This window comes from Lepus europaeus, chromosome 2 (assembly GCF_033115175.1).
Source record: "Lepus europaeus isolate LE1 chromosome 2, mLepTim1.pri, whole genome shotgun sequence".
Classification (NCBI taxonomy): domain Eukaryota; kingdom Metazoa; phylum Chordata; class Mammalia; order Lagomorpha; family Leporidae; genus Lepus; species Lepus europaeus.
In genome coordinates, this window is record NC_084828.1 from 2,525,811 (window position 1) to 2,543,831 (window position 18,021).

At 66.3% G+C, this 18,021-nt stretch overlaps 1 protein-coding gene across 2 annotated transcripts; it reads right to left on the reverse strand.

Moving 5' to 3' along the window:
* Positions 1–1,111: 1,111 nt before the first annotated feature.
* On the reverse strand, positions 1,112–15,111 carry RRP1 (ribosomal RNA processing 1). Of its 2 annotated transcripts, XM_062204595.1 has the most exons (13): positions 14,939–15,111; positions 14,031–14,113; positions 13,456–13,513; positions 9,937–10,022; positions 8,857–8,918; positions 6,656–6,785; positions 6,502–6,566; positions 6,163–6,377; positions 4,080–4,159; positions 3,587–3,684; positions 3,395–3,414; positions 2,448–2,570; positions 1,112–1,771 (listed from the first exon to the last, which is right to left on the reverse strand). In XM_062204595.1, exons 1-13 carry the CDS (start codon positions 15,069–15,071, stop codon positions 1,497–1,499), a joined length of 1,428 nt encoding a protein of 475 aa, XP_062060579.1. In that variant the 5' UTR covers positions 15,072–15,111; the 3' UTR covers positions 1,112–1,496. The 2 variants fall into 2 exon arrangements, with proteins under 2 accessions (XP_062060579.1, XP_062060590.1); XM_062204606.1 differs by lacking the exons at positions 14,031–14,113; positions 14,939–15,111 and adding an exon at positions 13,934–13,982.
* Between the last annotated feature and the right edge of the window lie 2,910 nt (positions 15,112–18,021).

An 18,021-nucleotide genomic window follows, 5' to 3' on the forward strand; every position in this document is an offset into this window, starting at 1 on the left:
ACAGGCAGATGACCGATGGCTGATGGAGGAGCTGACGCACAGACGAGGCAGGGTGGGCACAGAGGCCCACCACGGGCTCACAGCAGCCACGCGGCCCGGCAGTGGTCCCGAGCGCCCTCCCAGCTCGGGGGCAGTGCCCTCAGGAGCCCCAGCGGCAGCACAGCGGTCTGCAGCTCCTTCCCCTAGCCCCGCTCGGGGTCAGTCCGCCCAATGGCAGCACGCTGCCGGTGTGGGGTGGCGGCAAGGCCCAGGAGTGACCAGCTGTGGGGGCGGGCCCCAGTGACGAGGGACAGCCGCTCCTCCTCTGCCAGCCTCCAGCTCTCACCAGGCGACAACCGGTGCAGCAGGTGCATCTCCAACTGTGGACGTGGACTCTCCTTCAGACGCCACCTGCCTTAGCACCGGGTGTGGAAATGCCAGCCCAGCCCCCTGCTGCAGGCCACAGGGCCCTGCTCTCTGCCCAGCCCACCTCTGGCCCCACCAGCGTGGGCCCAGCATGGAGTCCAGGCCTGGTCCATGGTCTCAAACCCATCTGGGTACCTTGAGCCACCACTCATGGACACTAACCCTGACACTGTCCTACAATAGGGAGTGGGCCCCAAGCTGCCCTGTCCAGGCCACCCCCATGCGTTACTGTGAGCAGCCCCAGCCCCACTGTGCCTGCCGCCACCCGCAGGCCCCAGGCTCCGTGGGGGACACCGGCTCCGGGCCCCCCGGGGAGTGATGGAGTCTGTCCCCAACACGGGGTAAAGCAGGCGGATGGTATCCTCAGCAAAGCCAGGGCCCAGCACCACCCACTCCGCCGGGCGAGGAGAAGAGAGCCAGCTGGGGACGCAGGCAGCCCAGGCAGCACACGGAGCAGACGCCCTGCAGCCCCACAACCCGAGCTGCTGCCCCCCACCCCCCATCCCGGGAGCGCTGCTGCCGACACCTACGCTGCCCAGCGGCTCCGGGAAATTCCCGGTGCACGGGAACCTGTCCCTTGCCCTGAGCGAGGGCTGCCTCCCCAAGATAGAGAATGTTCTGGAATGGAACACCGTGTGGCTGCACGCCCCACAGACCCCCCAACCCTCGGCTCTCGCGGGCAAGCAGGAAGGCACAGGACTGCACGCAGTAAAGCTTATTTTCCAAAGACTGAGTGGGCGGGGGACTCGGGCTCACGGTCAGGACGCCCGTGCCCGGTACTGCAGCGCGTGAGCCGCCGGCACGGGCTGACCACGTGTGTCTCACAGCGCCGGCAGGCGGGGTGCCGCTCTGCGCACTCCCACACAGCAGTCAGCCATGTCCACACAGGCAGCAACTCCGCCCCGCCAACGACCACACAGCCCGTGGCCACCACAGCCCTGCGAGCTCTCACTCCACGCCTGCCTGCCCGACAAGCCCCGGAAGTCCAGGCCCGTCCAGGCCCGCCGCAGCGCTGCTCCAGGCAGGCGCCAGTCTCCACCTCAGCGGTGCACACACGGAGCTGGCAGCGGCCCCGCCGCCCCGGCCAGGCCTCACTCCCCGCTCGCCAGCGTCCGCTTCTTCTTCTTCTTCGGCTCCTGCACACCGGCCACCTTAGCTCTGGCCCCGGCCGCCTGCCGGGGCCGCCTTCTCTTGTGAGCCCCTCCCTGACAGGCGCCCGAGGGCTGCTCTCGGGACGCAGTGCCCCCGACTCTGGCGGGCCGCCCTCCGCTGCGCGCCGTGGGCTCGGCCCCCCTGCCCTTCCTCCTGCTCCTCTTCCTCCCAACTCGGGGGCTCGGGTCCGGATCCGAGGCCGCCGCCTCCTTCCCTGTGGGAACAGCAAGGCCGTGTGAGCCGATTCCGAGTGCGCGGCCACACTGCGGCCACAGATTCTGTGACTCGACACTTGCAGCAGCCACAGGCACCACCCAGAGCAGCCCGCAGCGGCCAGCGCTCCCGGGCCCACCTGCACTGGCTCACGACCCTGGGGAAGTCTGGCCTGGAGCTCGGGCCTCCAAAAGGCCAGTGCTGAGGGCGGAGTCAGGGAAAGCCGGGATCAGGCGCCCTGGCGTGAAGTGGCAGGGCAGAGCAGCGCCCAAACAGCCGCCCTCCGAGGCCGGTGCCCAGGCCTGGCGCTGGCTTGGCGTAGACAGGATGGAAGGCAGGGCTTCCAACGGGGTGGGGCCGCCACCTGTCCCCTGGACTACGTGCACAGCCCACCCCCACCCACAAGCAGGCACGCCCCAGCCCCGGGCGGTCTGCAACAGGTCCAGGGCAGCCTTGGCGAGGCGCCCACACTCCCAAGCCCATGTGGCCACGCAGGGCCGGGAGACAAGGCAGCCCCAGGGCGCAGGCCGAAGAGGGTCAGGGAGAGCAGTCCCCACAGTCCGGGAGGGCAGTGCACACGGTGGCAGGGCTCTCATGGGGGGGGATGCCAGAGCCCCGGGGCCACAGGCGGCCCCACAACAGACGTCCCGGGCCGTGGCTCACGCCCCCAGCCCTACCTTTCTGCTTCTGCAACGGGGACCTGGACTGACGCCGCTGCTGCTTCTTCCTCTTCCTCTCCCGCTTCCCTTCCAGAAGCTTCCGGTAGGCCTCCTCTGGGACGTCGTCCTCGGGGAAGATGCCTGAGGGGGGCGCTCGGTCAGGGGGCCAGGGTGAGCCACGGCTCTCACAGCCACAGTGGGCCCCGCCTGTCTGTCACAGCCCAGCTCTCCCACAGGACCACCCCTGCCCGTCACAGCCCAGCCCTCACGCCCGCCCGTCACACCTGCCTGTCACAGCCCAGCTCTCCCACAGGACCACCCCTGCCCGTCACAGCCCAGCCCTCACGCCCGCCCGTCACACCTGCCTGTCACGGTCCAGCTCTCTCACAGGATCACGCCTGCCCATCTCGGCCCAGCCCTCATGCCCACCCGTCACACCTGCCTGTCACGGTCCAGCTCTCCCACAGGATCACGCCTGCCTGTCACACCTGCCCGTCATGGCCCAGCCCTCACACCTGCCCCGTCACACCCCAGCTTTCCCACGGGATCACGCCCACCCATCACACCTGCCCGTCACGGCCCAGCCCTCACAGGCTCACGCCGTGACGGAGAGCAGTGATGCTCCCAGCCCGCCAGGTGTGCACAAGGCTCGCACAGCTGCACACAGCCTCAGCACACACGGGGGACGCAGCTCCCAGGTGTTAGGGCACGGCCTGGAGCACAGGTCCCACGGGACAGTAAACCGCGAACGCTGGGGTCACACTCCCCGGTGAGGCAATGCTGGGGGCTGCAGGCTGCAGAGGGGGCTCCTACACAGCACACGGGCAGCGCCACTGCCCTCCCCACATGGCTCTGGGGGACCTGCGAAACCCAGCCAAGTGGAGTCTGTGGGGTCCCTTGGTCCACTCCCACACCAAGCAAGTCTCCCGAGTCAGGGGCCACTCGGGGCCAGGCCCAGTGCTCACCTCCGGCCAGGTCCTGCAACCTGAAAGAGCAACAGACGGCCATCGTCACAGCCGCGCCGGGGAGCCCTCAGTGTCCCGCTGAGCGGCCGCCCTGGGCCCGCGCTGCCCCCGGGGACGCCTCCCTCCACCTTGAGGCTGCTTCAGAGAGGGCGGGGGCCGGGAGAGGGCCTGCAGGCACCTGGAGACACTTACTTCCGGACCACCTTGTAGAGACGCTTCCTGTTCAGAGAAGGGGTGCTCTCGCGACTGGCCATCTCAAACAGTCTGTTCGCAACGGCCTCGTAGTCAAACTGTTCCAGAGAGACACAGGAGCGCCGCTGAGGCCATCCGCTGCCCACAAGCCTGGGCTGTGATGTCCACCCGCGGCCCCGCAGGAGGAAACCTGGGCGCCTCTGTCCAAGCCCAGAGGCTCAGGCCTCACGGACGAGCTGTTCTCATCTCCCCTGGCAGAGCTGGGACCGAGCTGAGATCCAAACGCTGCCCACTCAGAGCCTCGCGGGATGGGGCTGCAGTGGACTGGGGAGGTCTGCCTGGGCTGAGGCGAAAGGACCGCGTGGAGGAACCCAGAGCCCACCCTCCCCAGCCCACGCCATCAGCCCCACCCGCTGCAGACACAGAGCCCCGGCCTCCAAAGCCAAACTTTGAGAAGGTCGGTCCCCCAGAGTCAGCAGTCCGGGCCGCCTACCTGGAGGACAGGGCCCTCGCTGTCCCCGCTGTCTCCTGCCGGTTCCTGGCCTGCCCCAGGGTCAGCCCCATGGGTGGAGCCTAGAATGAGAAGGACCCCGTGAGGCCGGGACTGGGCCAGCTCAGGCAGACCCTTGCTGCCACTCACTCGGGCACCGCGTCTGCCCACACCAGGTCACGGCGCAGCACTACTGAGAAGGCCGCTCTGAGCACCAGGTGGCCTCGTGGAGGGGAGCCGGCCCCCCACAGCCTGCAGACGAGGGAGGTGCCAGGGAGCCCTGGAGAGAGGCACGGATGGGCATTTCGGGGAGTCGCGGTGTCACAGCTCCAAAGTGACGAAGGGGCAGCCGAGCCCTGCCACAGGCGGGCTCTCCACACCGGCTGGCCTGCAGTGCTGACCCAATGCCTACAGAAGCAAGGATTCTGGACCGAGCAGGTCGCTGTGATGTGACAGGGTAGGGGGGTGACCGGAACGGTGTCAGCAGGGCCTCAGGGGACGATGCAGAGGCCTGCGAGACGGCCAGGTGAAGTGCCGTGGGGTCTGCTGACCAGTGGGCAAGCACGAGGGCACGTAGCTGGCACCTGGACCAGATGAGAGCCCACAGGTGCTGGGGGTCACGGCCTCTCACCAGCAGGACACGAGTGCCCAGCAGAGGTGGGCGGTGACCGCAGCATCCGTGGGGTGTACACCAGGGGTGGCTGTGCACCCTAGTGGTTACGAAGCCCACATGCCCCGGCAGAACGTGGGTCCGGGGCTTGCGTTGGGTGTCATGGGTTAAGCCGCAGCCTACAGCACTGCATCCCATCTGGTGGCAGTTCCTGTCCCAGTGGTTCTGTTTCCAATCCAGCTGCCTGCTAATGCTCCTGGGAAGGCAGTGGAGGACGGCCCAACTCCTTGGGCCCCTGCACCCATGTGGGAGACCTGGAGGAAGCTCCTGGCTCTGGCCTGGCCCAGTCCTGGCCATTGCAGCCACTTGGGGAGTAAACAGTGGATGGAGGATCCCTCTGTCACTCTCTGTAACTTTGTCCCTCCAATAAATAAATCTTAAAACAACAAAAAAAGAGGAGATATCTGGGTTTGCTGCCAGCTCCAGCCAGCCCAATTAAAACTTCCTACACTGAGCCTCCTGGGAGGCACAGTGACGGCGCATCCACATGGCAGAACTGGATCAAGTCCTTAGGCTGGGCTCAGCCTGGCACAGCCCTGGCCATCCGGGACACTGGGGGCACGCTCTGCCTCAGATTACAAAACAAAGACAGGGGGCCGGCGCTGTGGCACAGCGGGTTAACACCCTGGCCTGAAGTGCCAGCATCCCATATGGGCGCCGGTTCTAGTCCCGGCTGCTCCTCTTCCGGTCCAGCTCTCTGCTGTGGCCTGGGAGGGCAGTACAGGATAGCCCAAGCCCTTGGACCCCTGCACCCAAGTGAGAGACCCCAAGGAGGCTCCTGGGTCCTCATCAGCTCAGCTCCGGCCATTGTGGTCATTAGGGGAGTGAACCAGCAGATGGAAGACCTCTGTCTCTATTTCTCTCTGTAACTCTTTCAAATAAATAAAATAAACCTAAAACAAAACAAAACAAAACAAAGACAGGAAACAGAGCCAAACGCCATCACCGCCAGGGCACCACAGGCAGGCCACCATCGAGTGGACGCTCCCTCTGCTCATTCATCTCCCCAGGCTTCAGTGGGAGCAGCCCGGCCACAATCCACCCCAGCGCCCGTCTCCACGGTGCAGAAACACAGTGTTCGGAAGCAGAAGCTGACGGAGGTGGAGGAGCCGTGCGGGCACAGGCAGAGCAGAGGGCGAGGGCCGCTCAGACAGCTGGCAGAGGCCCCAGCCCCACGGCAGCGGCACGTCCAGTGCATGGGGCGGCCGTGGGTCAGCACCATGGGGCGGGGAGTGGAGGCTGTGGCAGGTCCAAGGGGCGGGCACCCACGACACACGTGCCTCGTGTCCGCCCAGGTCTCCGGCTGCCGTGCTGCGAACTGCCCTCTGGGGCAAGGGCAGAAACAGCAGCAGAGGCGGCTGTACCCCCCCCTCACCCCGGCAGGCCCAGGACAGGATGGGGCAGGACGCTGCTCACCTGCGGGCGGCCGCTCTGACCGCAGGTCCTGCTGGCTCTCAGCCTCTGAGGACTCCCCCTCCTGCTCCTCCCCTTCGTCCTCCTCCTCCTCCTCCTCCTCCTCGTCCTCCTCCTCCTCGTCCTCCAGGTCGTGCTCCAGGTCTTCGATGGCAAGCGGGGCCTGCTCCACAATCGTCTCAAAGATGCCGCGAGTGATGTTATGCAAAACCAGGGAGCTGAGGGGCGGGGCAGGGTCAGAGGCAGCACAGTGGGCCTGAGCCCCCCCCCCACCCTGCAAGCACCCCCAGTGCCCTGGGGTCAGGGAGGGTGAGCCAGGGCCCAGCAGGGCCGCGCACTCACTCCTTGGTGGAGGCAGCAATCCTGCAGAAGGGCTCGATGAACAGCAGGGTCTGGTCCGCTGTGAGCTGCAGGGCACGGGGGCACGGGAGGAGCCGGCTCAGCCCTCAACACGCACACCCGACCCAGCCCGGCCGCTCACCCGAGCCCTGCTCACCTCCTTGGCGCCCACTTTGCTCAGCTCCTCCAGGAAGATCTCAGTGAAGTGGTTCTTCACGCCGTTGGGGGCCTGGCTGTCGGGGTGCAGGATCTCGGTGGTCAGCAGCTCCAGCAGCTGCTCGATCTGTCTGAGAGAGAACAAGGACGTGAGCAGCCACGCGTGGGCACTGGGGGACGGCGTGCTCGCCCCGAGTCACAGGCCACACAGGCGTGACGGGCTCCTGCAGGCGCCACATCTACCACACGGCCCAGCACGGAGGAGCGGGCACCAGTGGGTGGCAGAGCCTGGGTCTCAGCTGCGTGCAGCGTGGCCACTCAAGCAACTCCTCTCTCTGCCCTCAGCCCGTGAGGAACGCTGCGACTGTCCCCTCCCCAGCATTCCTCTGCCACCCTGGGGACCACACAGAAGCCACATCAGGACAGAGGCAGAGAGAAGGCGGCGTCCAGGAGGGGACCGAGGGCTGCAGGCTCCCCCCACGCTGTGACCTGTGCATCGGAGCTCTGGCCGCACGGAGACGCCAGGAGCTGGCAACACGGACCCCACAGCCCAAAGGTCACACCCCCAGGCGATGCCGAAGCACAGCGCGGTCTGAGTCACCAGTTATAAGTAGGGAAAGGGGTGCTCCACGGAGCTCAGGAGACGGAGACGGAGAGCAGGCCAGCGGCAACATCAAGAGAAGGAATCGGAGGCGGGAGCCAGCTGCCGTGCAGGACTGAGGGGTGCGGGGCACAGGCAGCGCCGGCCACGGCGTCCCGAGAGGGTCTGCCTCAGCCACTGGCCACACCGAGGATGGCAGTGCTTCGTGACAATAAGCCAGGGAAAGCAACCACAGTGACATCAAATCAGCCCGAGACAGCGGACGTGGGACACCAACTCCTGGAAGGGGGAAGACCCTGCTGGCCTCAGTGTCCGGCGTAGGAGCCCAAGGACAGAAACACCACAGCACCAGCCCCTCAACCTGCGCTTTTTAAAAACAAAGTAATTCCAAATATAACCTTCCCCACACCCTCTCCTCCTGCAAAAAAAAGGGGGGGGGGGCAGTGCTATGGCGCAGCAGGGGAAGCCTCAGTGCCAGCGTCCCATGTGGGCACCAGTTCAAGTCCTGGCTAATCCACTTCCAATCCAGCTCCCTGCTATGGCCTAGAAAGCAGAAGATGGCCCAAGTCCTTGGGCCCCTGCACCCATGTGGGGGACCTGGACAAAGCTCCTGGCTCCCAGCTTTGGAATGGCGCAGCCCTGGCCGTTGTGGCCATTTGTGGAGTGAACCAGCAGATGGACGACCTCTCTCTCTGCCTCTCAAGTAAATTTTTTTTTTTTTTTGACAGGCAGAGTGGATAGTGAGAGAGAGAGAGAGAAAGGTCTTCCTTTGCCGTTGGTTCACCCTCCAATGGCCGCCGCGGCCAGCGCACCGCGCTGATCCAAAGGCAGGAGCCAGGTGCTTCTCCTGGTCTCCCATGGGGTGCAGGGCCCAAGCACTTGGGCCATCCTCCACTGCACTCCCGGGCCACAGCAGAGAGCTGGCCTGGAAGAGGGGCAACCAGGACAGAATCCAGCACCCCGACCGGGACTAGAACCCGGGTGTGTGCCGGCACCGCTAGGCGGAGGATTAGCCTAGTGAGCCGCGGCGCCGGCCTCTCAAGTAAATTTAAAAAATCTTAAAAACAAAAATAAAACACCTTTTCTTAAAAACAAACAAGCAAAACAAGATCAAGGGACAGCTCACGAAGCGTGGGTGCTGGGGGAAAGCCTGCCTCGGCGGGGGGGGGGGGGGGGGGGGGCGGAGCTGAGCACTGGACTCCCGGCCAGGGCAGCGTTCCTGGGAGCACAGGGCCGCGTCGCAGTGAGGAACGGGACACCCCTGCCACCCCGTCACCACCCACGGCGCAGGGCAGGTGCTGTTATGGTGCTGCCTGCGACGCCGGCACCTCGCTGAGCGCCGTGGCCAGAGTCCCGGCTCCACCGGCGGCTCCCGCTCCCTGCTAACGCGCACCAGGGCGCGGCAGGGGATGGCAGGGGACCCGGGGTTCCTGCACTCGGGAGGCCAGGCTGAGCTCCTGGCTTTGGCCTGGAACTGTTACAGGCATTTGGCGAGCGAACAAGCCGACAAAGAACTGTCTCTGCCTTTGAAGTGAGCGCACCAGGCAGACGAACGTCTTTCAAGGACGGCCCTGCAGCACCCGGACGCGGTGGGCACCGACCTCTCTTCCCACGCATGCGCCTTCACGGCCTTCAGGGACTCGTTGAGGACCATCCGCATGAGCTGTGCGGGAGGAGACTCGCGTTAGAGGGAGCACGGCCCAGACCCGCAGGCTTGGCACAGGAGCCTCCTGGGCCGGGTCACAGCCCTGCCCATCCCCTGCCCAGGGCACACTGCAGGCCCGCAGCGGCTGCCAGGAGCCACGTTGGTGGACGCAACACCCAGGCCTCAGGTCCTGGGCCTGGAGAGACGCCCCCGCCTAGCACAAGACGCCCAGGTGTCGAAGCAACAGGCGGGGGGCTCACAGTGGAGACCCCGGGGAGCCAAGTCCTCAGGAAAACGCAACAGCGGAGGCCACAGGACCCGGGAGCCTCTCGAATGGCCCGGCGGCCAGCGGTTCCTGTGGCACCCGAGGCAGTGCCAGGGCCAGCCCTCAGAGCAGGACAGCGGGGAAACGGCCTGGGGAGCAGCACGAGGCCCAGCAGCCTCACCCCCGCCCACCCACACCCATCGCCTCTGCCCCATCTCTCCTCACCAGGCAGACGTGGGCCTCATGCTAAGAACAGGACACACTGCGTGTGGATTCCCGCCCCAGGGAGCTGGCAGTGGAGCCACAGGCAGATCACGATCTGTCCTCACGAGGCCCCAGTCCCAATTCAGGGTCCCCACCGGGCCACGGCAACACCTTCACCTGGGGACGGCACCAGCGCCACAGCGGCCACTGCCTCCGTGATGAGGGCAACAGGAGGGAAGCCCAGGTCTGTCCGGGCCCAGCAGTAACCTCTGTGGACACCGTGGGGAGGAGGGAAACAGGAAGCGCCCCCCACCCCCAGGCAGACAGGGCGCCCACGGGCGCCGGCTCCCCCTTCCCCGGGCAGAGTTGCCAAGGCTTCCCCGGGACTTCCCACTGCAGCACAGGAAGTGGGGGAGGGGGCGTCCTGAGGACAGAATTCACCACACACTCGATAACCCGGAGACAGGGTGCGTCACAGGACCCCAGGCAGTGCCTGGGCCCGCTCCCAGGGACCCCACCGCGGCCCCTCCGCCTAGGACGGCTCCCGAGACTGCTGCCGGGCCGTACCATGTAGAACTTGTCCAGGCGCAGTCTGTCGATGCCTGGCCACTCCCGGTTCATGGTTTGCCAGAACGTCTGCAGGAACAGGTGCTCTGAGGAGGAGAGGGCCCCAGTGTCAGAGAGAGGACCCAGCGTCAGAGAGAGAGAGCCCCAGCGTCAGAGAGAGAGAGAGAGAGCCCCAGCGTCAGAGAGAGAGAGAGAGAGAGCCCAGCGTCAGAGAGAGAGAGAGCCCCAGCGTCAGAGAGAGAGAGAGAGAGCCCCAGCGTCAGAGAGAGAGAGAGAGAGCCCCAGCGTCAGAGAGAGAGAGAGCCCAGCGTCAGAGAGAGAGAGAGAGAGCCCCAGCGTCCAGAGAGAGCCAGCGTCAGAGAGAGAGAGAGCCCCAGCGTCAGAGAGAGAGAGAGAGCCCCAGCGTCAGAGAGAGAGAGCCCCAGCGTCAGAGAGAGAGAGAGCCCCAGCGTCAGAGAGAGAGAGAGAGCCCCCAGCGTCAGAGAGAGAGAGAGAGCCCCAGCGTCAGAGAGAGAGAGAGCCCCAGCGTCAGAGAGAGAGAGCCCCAGCGTCAGAGAGAGAGAGCCCCAGCGTCAGAGAGAGAGAGAGCCCCAGCGTCAGAGAGAGAGAGAGAGCCCCAGCGTCAGAGAGAGAGCCCCAGCGTCAGAGAGAGAGAGCCCCAGCGTCAGAGAGAGAGAGAGAGCCCCAGCGTCAGAGAGAGAGAGAGAGCCCCAGCGTCAGAGAGAGAGAGAGCCCCAGCTGTCAGAGAGAGAGAGAGAGAGAGCCCCAGCGTCAGAGAGAGAGAGAGAGAGCCCCAGCGTCAGAGAGAGAGAGAGAGAGAGCCCCAGCGTCAGAGAGAGAGAGAGCCCCAGCGTCAGAGAGAGAGAGAGAGAGCCCCAGCGTCAGAGAGAGAGAGAGAGAGAGCCCCAGCGTCAGAGAGAGAGAGAGAGAGAGCCCCAGCGTCAGAGAGAGAGAGAGAGAGAGCCCCAGCGTCAGAGAGAGAGAGAGAGAGAGCCCCAGCGTCAGAGAGAGAGAGCCCCAGCGTCAGAGAGAGAGAGAGAGCCCCAGCGTCAGAGAGAGAGAGAGCCCCAGCGTCAGAGAGAGAGAGAGAGAGCCCCAGCGTCAGAGAGAGAGAGAGAGAGCCCCAGCGTCAGAGAGAGAGAGAGAGAGCCCCAGCGTCAGAGAGAGAGAGAGCCCCAGCGTCAGAGAGAGCCCCAGCGTCAGAGAGAGAGAGAGAGAGAGCCCCAGCGTCAGAGAGAGAGAGAGCCCCAGCGTCAGAGAGAGAGAGAGAGAGAGCCCAGCGTCAGAGAGAGAGAGAGCCCCAGCGTCAGAGAGAGAGAGAGCCCCAGCGTCAGAGAGAGAGAGAGAGAGAGCCCCAGCGTCAGAGAGAGAGAGAGAGCCCCAGCGTCAGAGAGAGAGAGCCCCAGCGTCAGAGAGAGAGAGAGAGCCCCAGCGTCAGAGAGAGAGAGCCCCAGCGTCAGAGAGAGAGAGAGCCCCAGCGTCAGAGAGAGAGAGAGAGCCCCAGCGTCAGAGAGAGAGAGCCCCAGCGTCAGAGAGAGAGAGAGAGAGCCCCAGCGTCAGAGAGAGAGAGAGAGAGAGAGCCCCAGCGTCAGAGAGAGAGAGAGAGCCCCAGCGTCAGAGAGAGAGAGAGAGAGAGCCCCAGCGTCAGAGAGAGAGAGAGAGCCCCAGCGTCAGAGAGAGAGAGAGAGAGCCCCAGCGTCAGAGAGAGAGAGAGAGAGAGCCCCAGCGTCAGAGAGAGAGAGAGCCCCAGCGTCAGAGAGAGAGAGAGAGCCCCAGCGTCAGAGAGAGAGAGCCCCAGCGTCAGAGAGAGAGAGAGAGAGCCCCAGCGTCAGAGAGAGAGAGCCCCAGCGTCAGAGAGAGAGAGAGCCCCAGCGTCAGAGGAGAGAGAGAGAGCCCCAGCGTCAGAGAGAGAGAGAGAGAGCCCCAGCGTCAGAGAGAGAGAGAGAGAGAGAGCCCCAGCGTCAGAGAGAGAGAGAGAGCCCCAGCGTCAGAGAGAGAGAGAGAGAGAGAGCCCCAGCGTCAGAGAGAGAGAGAGAGAGAGCCCCAGCGTCAGAGAGAGAGAGCCCCAGCGTCAGAGAGAGAGAGAGCCCCAGCGTCAGAGAGAGAGAGAGAGCCCCAGCGTCAGAGAGAGAGAGAGAGAGAGCCCCAGCGTCAGAGAGAGAGAGCCCCAGCGTCAGAGAGAGAGAGAGCCCCAGCGTCAGAGAGAGAGAGAGAGCCCCAGCGTCAGAGAGAGAGAGCCCCAGCGTCAGAGAGAGAGAGAGCCCCAGCGTCAGAGAGAGAGAGAGAGAGAGCCCCAGCGTCAGAGAGAGAGAGAGCCCCAGCGTCAGAGAGAGAGAGCCCCAGCGTCAGAGAGAGAGAGAGCCCCAGCGTCAGAGAGAGAGAGAGCCCCAGCGTCAGAGAGAGAGAGAGAGCCCAGCGTCAGAGAGAGAGAGCCCCAGCGTCAGAGAGAGAGAGAGAGAGCCCCAGCGTCAGAGAGAGAGAGAGAGAGAGAGCCCCAGCGTCAGAGAGAGAGAGAGAGCCCCAGCGTCAGAGAGAGAGAGAGAGAGAGCCCCAGCGTCAGAGAGAGAGAGAGCCCCAGCGTCAGAGAGAGAGAGAGAGAGAGCCCCAGCGTCAGAGAGAGAGAGAGAGAGAGCCCCAGCGTCAGAGAGAGAGAGAGAGAGAGCCCCAGCGTCAGAGAGAGAGAGAGAGAGAGAGCCCCAGCGTCAGAGAGAGAGAGCCCCAGCGTCAGAGAGAGAGAGAGAGCCCCAGCGTCAGAGAGAGAGAGAGCCCCAGCGTCAGAGAGAGAGAGAGAGAGCCCCAGCGTCAGAGAGAGAGAGAGAGAGCCCCAGCGTCAGAGAGAGAGAGAGAGAGCCCCAGCGTCAGAGAGAGAGAGAGCCCCAGCGTCAGAGAGAGAGAGAGAGAGAGCCCCAGCGTCAGAGAGAGAGAGAGCCCCAGCGTCAGAGAGAGAGAGAGAGCCCCAGCGTCAGAGAGAGAGAGAGAGAGAGCCCCAGCGTCAGAGAGAGAGAGAGAGCCCCAGCGTCAGAGAGAGAGAGCCCCAGCGTCAGAGAGAGAGAGAGCCCCAGCGTCAGAGAGAGAGAGAGAGAGCCCCAGCGTCAGAGAGAGAGAGAGAGAGAGCCCCAGCGTCAGAGAGAGAGAGAGAGAGAGCCCCAGCGTCAGAGAGAGAGAGAGAGCCCCAGCGGCTGAGCTGGGACGCAGCCAGGCCTGCGGCACCTGAGTCGGCTCACAACCCACTCTGCACCCCGGCCACGAGGAGCATGGCGCAGCCCCCGCCCCAGCGAGAGGAGCACGCGCAGCCCCCCACCGCCGCCCGGGCTGAGACCCCACAGCCAGCAGGTGTCACGAGGCTCCAGAATGGCCACGGCGTGCTCCGTGCTTGCTCCACCAGCCGACAGGAACCTCAGGCCATGGGCACGGCGCACCAACTCCTGGCTGAGGCCTGAGCCCACGCGTGTCCTGGGTAAGCGAGCACAGCCCACGGGGGCCCCCCGCCCACGGGACCAGGGCACGGGGCATACTCACGCGCCTCGGCCGTCTGGAAGGCGTGCACGAGCTGAGAAATGGTCCTCCCCAGTTCCTCCTGTGCGGGGACAGCGCCGTCAGTCCCGGGAGCACTGCGCTGTGCGCAGCCACAACGCGCTCCGCCCACTCGCTCCTCAGAGCCAGCAGCAGCCCGGTGTGCGCCCCCCAGGAGCGGAGCGGCCTCCGGGAACCATGCACCCGGCCACCCACCAGACATCCCCTCACCTGGCGCCCCGGCCACGCCCCCACCTGCCCCCCCGCCCCTGGCCACGCCCCTCACCTGCCCCCCCCCCGCCCCAGCAGGCCCTCACCTGGCGCCCCGCCCGCCCGCCCCGGCCACGCCCCTCACCTGGCGCAGAGGCTTGTCCTGCATCCACACGCAGTAGAACAGCCCCGCCCACCCACCCGGCCACGCCCCTCACCTGGCCCCGGCCACGCCCCTCTCCGGCGCCCCGCCCGCCCCGGCCACGCCCCTCACCTGGCGCAGCGGCTTGTCCTGCATCCACATGCAGTAGAACAGCCCCGCCCACCCCGCCCGGCCACGCCCCTCACCTGGCCCCGGCCACGCCCCTCACCTGGCGCAGCGGCTTGTCCTGCATCCACATGCAGTAGAACAGCCCCTTCCACACCTTCAGCAGCTCGTCGTGCGTGAAGCCACCTGCAGCCACACACAGTCAGGCCGCGGCGCAAAGCCGGCCCGGGTCCCACCCTCGTCCTGCTCGCTGTCCAGGACCGGGAAGGGGTCCGGCCCCCCTCCCTCAAGAGAGCCTCCCGCCCCTCGGCCGCCCACGCCGGGGCTCCGCGCGCCTCCCCGGCCCGGCCCGGCCCCGGCCCGCCCCCGGCCTCCCCACGCCAGCGCCCCCGGGGCCCCACGCCGCTCCCCGCCCCCCGGCCGCCCCACTCCGGGGCTCCGCGCCGCTCCCCGCCCCCCGGCCTCCCCACACCGCCCCCCGGCCTCCCCACGCCGGCGCCCCCGGGGCCCCACGCCGCTCCCCGCCCCCTGGCCGCCCCACGCCGGCGCCCCAGCCCGCCCCCGGCCGCCCCACCCCGGGGCTCCGCGCGCCTCCCCGGCCCCAGCCTGCCCCCCCAGCCTCCCCACGCCGGCGCCCCCGGGGCCCCACGCCGCTCCCCGCCCCCTGGCCGCCCCACGCCGGCGCCCCAGCCCGCCCCCGGCCGCCCCACCCCGGGGCTCCGCGCGCCTCCCCGGCCCCAGCCTGCCCCCCCGGCCTCCCCACGCCAGCGCCCGCGGGGCCCCACGCCGCTCCCCGCCCCCCGGCCTCCCCACACCGCCCCCCGGCCCGCCCCCGGCCGCCCCACCCCGGGGCCCCACGCAGCTCCCCGGCCCCGGCCCGCCCCCGGCCTCCCCACGCCAGAGCCCCCGGGGCCCCACGCCGCCCCCCGGCCGCCCCACTCCGGGGCTCCGCGCCGCTCCCCGCCCCCCCGGCCTCCCCACACCGCTCCCCGGCCCGGCCCGCACCCCGACCTGCGGCCGGCTGAGTCCGGGCGACGATGTACTTCCGGAGCTTCCTCACCGCCCGGTCCCGGGTGACCTGCTCGTTCCCCGCCAGGCGCTGCGCCAGCTGGATCTCGGGCGGGAGCTGCACGCGCGACACCATGGCGATGCCGGGACCCCGCGCCTCAGCCCACGCCGCCAGGTCCCCTTCGCCCGGCGCGCTCGTGACGTCACAGCCGCGACGCCGCCCGAGCTCTCGCCAGCGCCGCGCGGTGGCCGGGCGGTGCAACTGCAGCTTGCGGCGGTCCCCGGGCGGAGGCGCGGGGGCTGCGCGGGGCTGGGCAAGGCTGCGCGGGGCTGCGCGGGGGCTTCGGGAGCGGCGAGCCGAGCTCGTCGTGGACGCTGCGGCTCACGAGCGGGGCTTGCGCAGGACGGCGCATGGCTGGCCGGCATCGCTTTCCGGGAGGGCGACGGGCGGGCGCGGGGCGCGGCCTCCGAAGTGTCCGTTTGCGTGTGGCCGCAGAGCAGAGCTGCACCGCGCCCCCCGCACGGCTCCGGTGTGCTCTGGCTGGGCTCAGCAGACGGCCTCCTGTGCCCCCGCGGCTGTGGAGCAGGTGCAGTGCGCCCCAGGGGGCAGCCGGGCCGCTGCCTCCCGCGGCCAGGGCGCGGGGCTGTCTCTGCCCCCCGCACCTGCAGGCCGGCCTGGGGCTTCGGTCCAGGCATGACTTGTAGTTCAGGTGCCGCGCTGTGGCGCCCAGCTCCTGTCCGGCTGCTCCACTTCCTCCCCAGCTCCCTGCTCGTGCACCTGGGAAGGCAGGGGTGACGGTCCAGGTGCTGGGCCCCTGCACCCACACGGGAGACCTGGATGGAGCTCCCGGCTCCTGGCTTCAGCCTGGCCCAGCTGTGGCTATAGCGATCATTTGGGGAGTGAACCAGAGAATGGACAATCTCTCTCTCTCTCTCTCTCTCTCTCTCTCTCTCTCTCTCTGCCTTCCAAATAAATCTTTCCTTAAGGCCAGCGCCGTGGTTTAACAGGCTAATCCTCTGCTTTGCGGCACCGGCACACCGGGTTCTAGTCCCAGTCGGGGCGCCGGATTCTATCCCGGTTGCCCCCCTTCCAGGCCAGCTCTCTGCTGTGGCCCGGGAGGGCACTGGAGGATGGCCCAAGTGCTTGGGCCCTGCACCCCATGGGAGACCAGGAGAAGCACCTGGCTCCTGGCTTTGGATCAGCTCGGTGCGCCGGCCGCAGTGGCCATTGGAGGGTGAACCAACGGCAAAAGGAAGACCTTTCTCTCTGTCTCTCTCTCTCACTGTCCACTCTGCCTGTCAAAAAAAAAAAAAAAATCTTTCCTTAAAAAGTACAGTTAGGAAGGTTCTGGCTCCTGCCTGAGGCTGTTAGCCGCACAGCTTCTGTTCCCCCTCCCATCCTCCGGCCTGTAACTACATTTAGGACATCTCGGGATTTTTCCTGCCATCGATGAGGGCCGAGTGGACAGGACCCCGGCTGGGACAGTCGGCCAGGACTCACAGGCGCACTCATGGGATGCGTCACTTCAGGGGGTGCACACAGTCAAGTGTGCGAAGGGAAACATACGTGGGCCGTGGCCTTGCCTGAGACCACTGCCCGTGGGGTCACACAGGGCACCCCAACTCCCCAGCAGGGAGCAGGGAGACTCACGGGAGAGGCTGCCCACCCGGGATGCGCGATTTGCTCAGGGACTGGTCTGTGTTGTATCTGCCTGGCCCACGGCAAGGTGCCAGGCTCCCAGGAGGAAGCAGGGGCTCGGAGCGAGACGCTCTCCTTAGCCACAGGGGGCTTTCCGGAGCCCACGTGCCCAGGCCAGCCCCGCTGCAGCCTGCAAAGCCGGCGTCTCGAGGGAGAGCCGCCCAGTCCTGGGAACACAATGCCAGCCCTGCACAAACCTGGCCGGGCAGGAGGACAAAAGGAATGGGCGTGGCTGTGCACCAATAAAGCTATTTAAAAACAAAATAGGTGCATCTACTGTTTTACAAGTTTATTTTTTCTTTATTTGAAAGGCGAGCAACAGAGACAGGCATAGAGAGAGAGAGATCTTCCATCCTCTAGCTCACCCCCCAATGCCTACACCAGTTGGGGCTGGCGAGGCCAAGGCCAAGGCCAGGAGCCGGGAGCCTGGCAATCTCCCCCACAGATGGCAGGGCCCAGGTGCTCGGTGTGCACCAGCAAGAAAGCCGATCAGAAGCACGGTGGGCTCCACCCGAGGCGCCCTGGTGTGGCAGGCAGGCATCCCAGCACCCTAACCGTGCCAGCGCCGCCCAGGTGGGAATGGAGTCGACAGAGACAGCAAGGATTTCTGGCCTGGAGCGCACCGACACTCGCTCTCAAATGACAGGGTACACGCAGCGTTATGTGCCGGTGACCAATTAAAGAACCGCAGCACATGGCCGGCGCCGTGGCTCAACAGGCTAATCCTCCGCCTCGCGGCGCCGGCACACCGGGTTCTAGTCCCGGTCGGGGCACCGATCCTGTCCCGGTTGCCCCTCTTCCAGGCCAGCTCTCTGCTGTGGCCCGGGAGGGCAGTGGAGGATGGCCCAAGTGCTTGGGCCCTGCACCCCATGGGAGACCAGGAGAAGCACCTGGCTCCTGCCATCGGATCAGTGCAGTGCATCGGCAAAAGGAAGACCTTTCTCTCTGTCTCTCTCTCACTGTCCACTCTGCCTGTCAAAAAAAAATAATAATTTTAACGTTGTTAACAATAATAAACACAATTTTCTCTGTTTAGGAAACTTTTAAAGCTTCTGTTTAGAACCTCCTATGGGTGTTAAAATCAGTGACGGGGCGGCCCTGTGGTGCATCGCATCGGCCTGAGACGCCTTGAGCACCTGCTTTGTGTCCCGGCTGCTCCACGTCCCACCCAGCTCCCTGCCGGTGCACCTGGAAAAGCAGTGGAGGACGGCCCAGGTGCTTGGGCCCTGCACCCGCATGGGAGACCCGGATGAAGCTCCTGGCTCCTGGCTTTGGGCTAGCCCAGCCCCGGCTATTGCAGGTATTGGAGGCATGAACCAGTGGATAGAAGATCAATCTCTCTCTCTCTCTCTCCCTCCCTCCCTCCACCTTTCAAGTAGATGAAAAT

Bases quoted from the DNA above. Each gene is read 5' to 3' on its own strand.
- RRP1 (XM_062204595.1), bottom strand. From the start codon at position 15,071: ATGGTGTCGCGCGTGCAGCTCCCGCCCGAGATCCAGCTGGCGCAGCGC. The intron at 13,514-14,030 runs GTGAGGGGCGTG...GTCCCCGCACAG, and splicing joins AGGACAAGCCGCTGCGCCAG to GAGGAACTGGGGAGGACCAT. The intron at 2,571-3,394 runs GTGAGCACTGGG...CGCCCCCCTCAG, and splicing joins GTTGCAGGACCTGGCCGGAG to GCATCTTCCCCGAGGACGAC.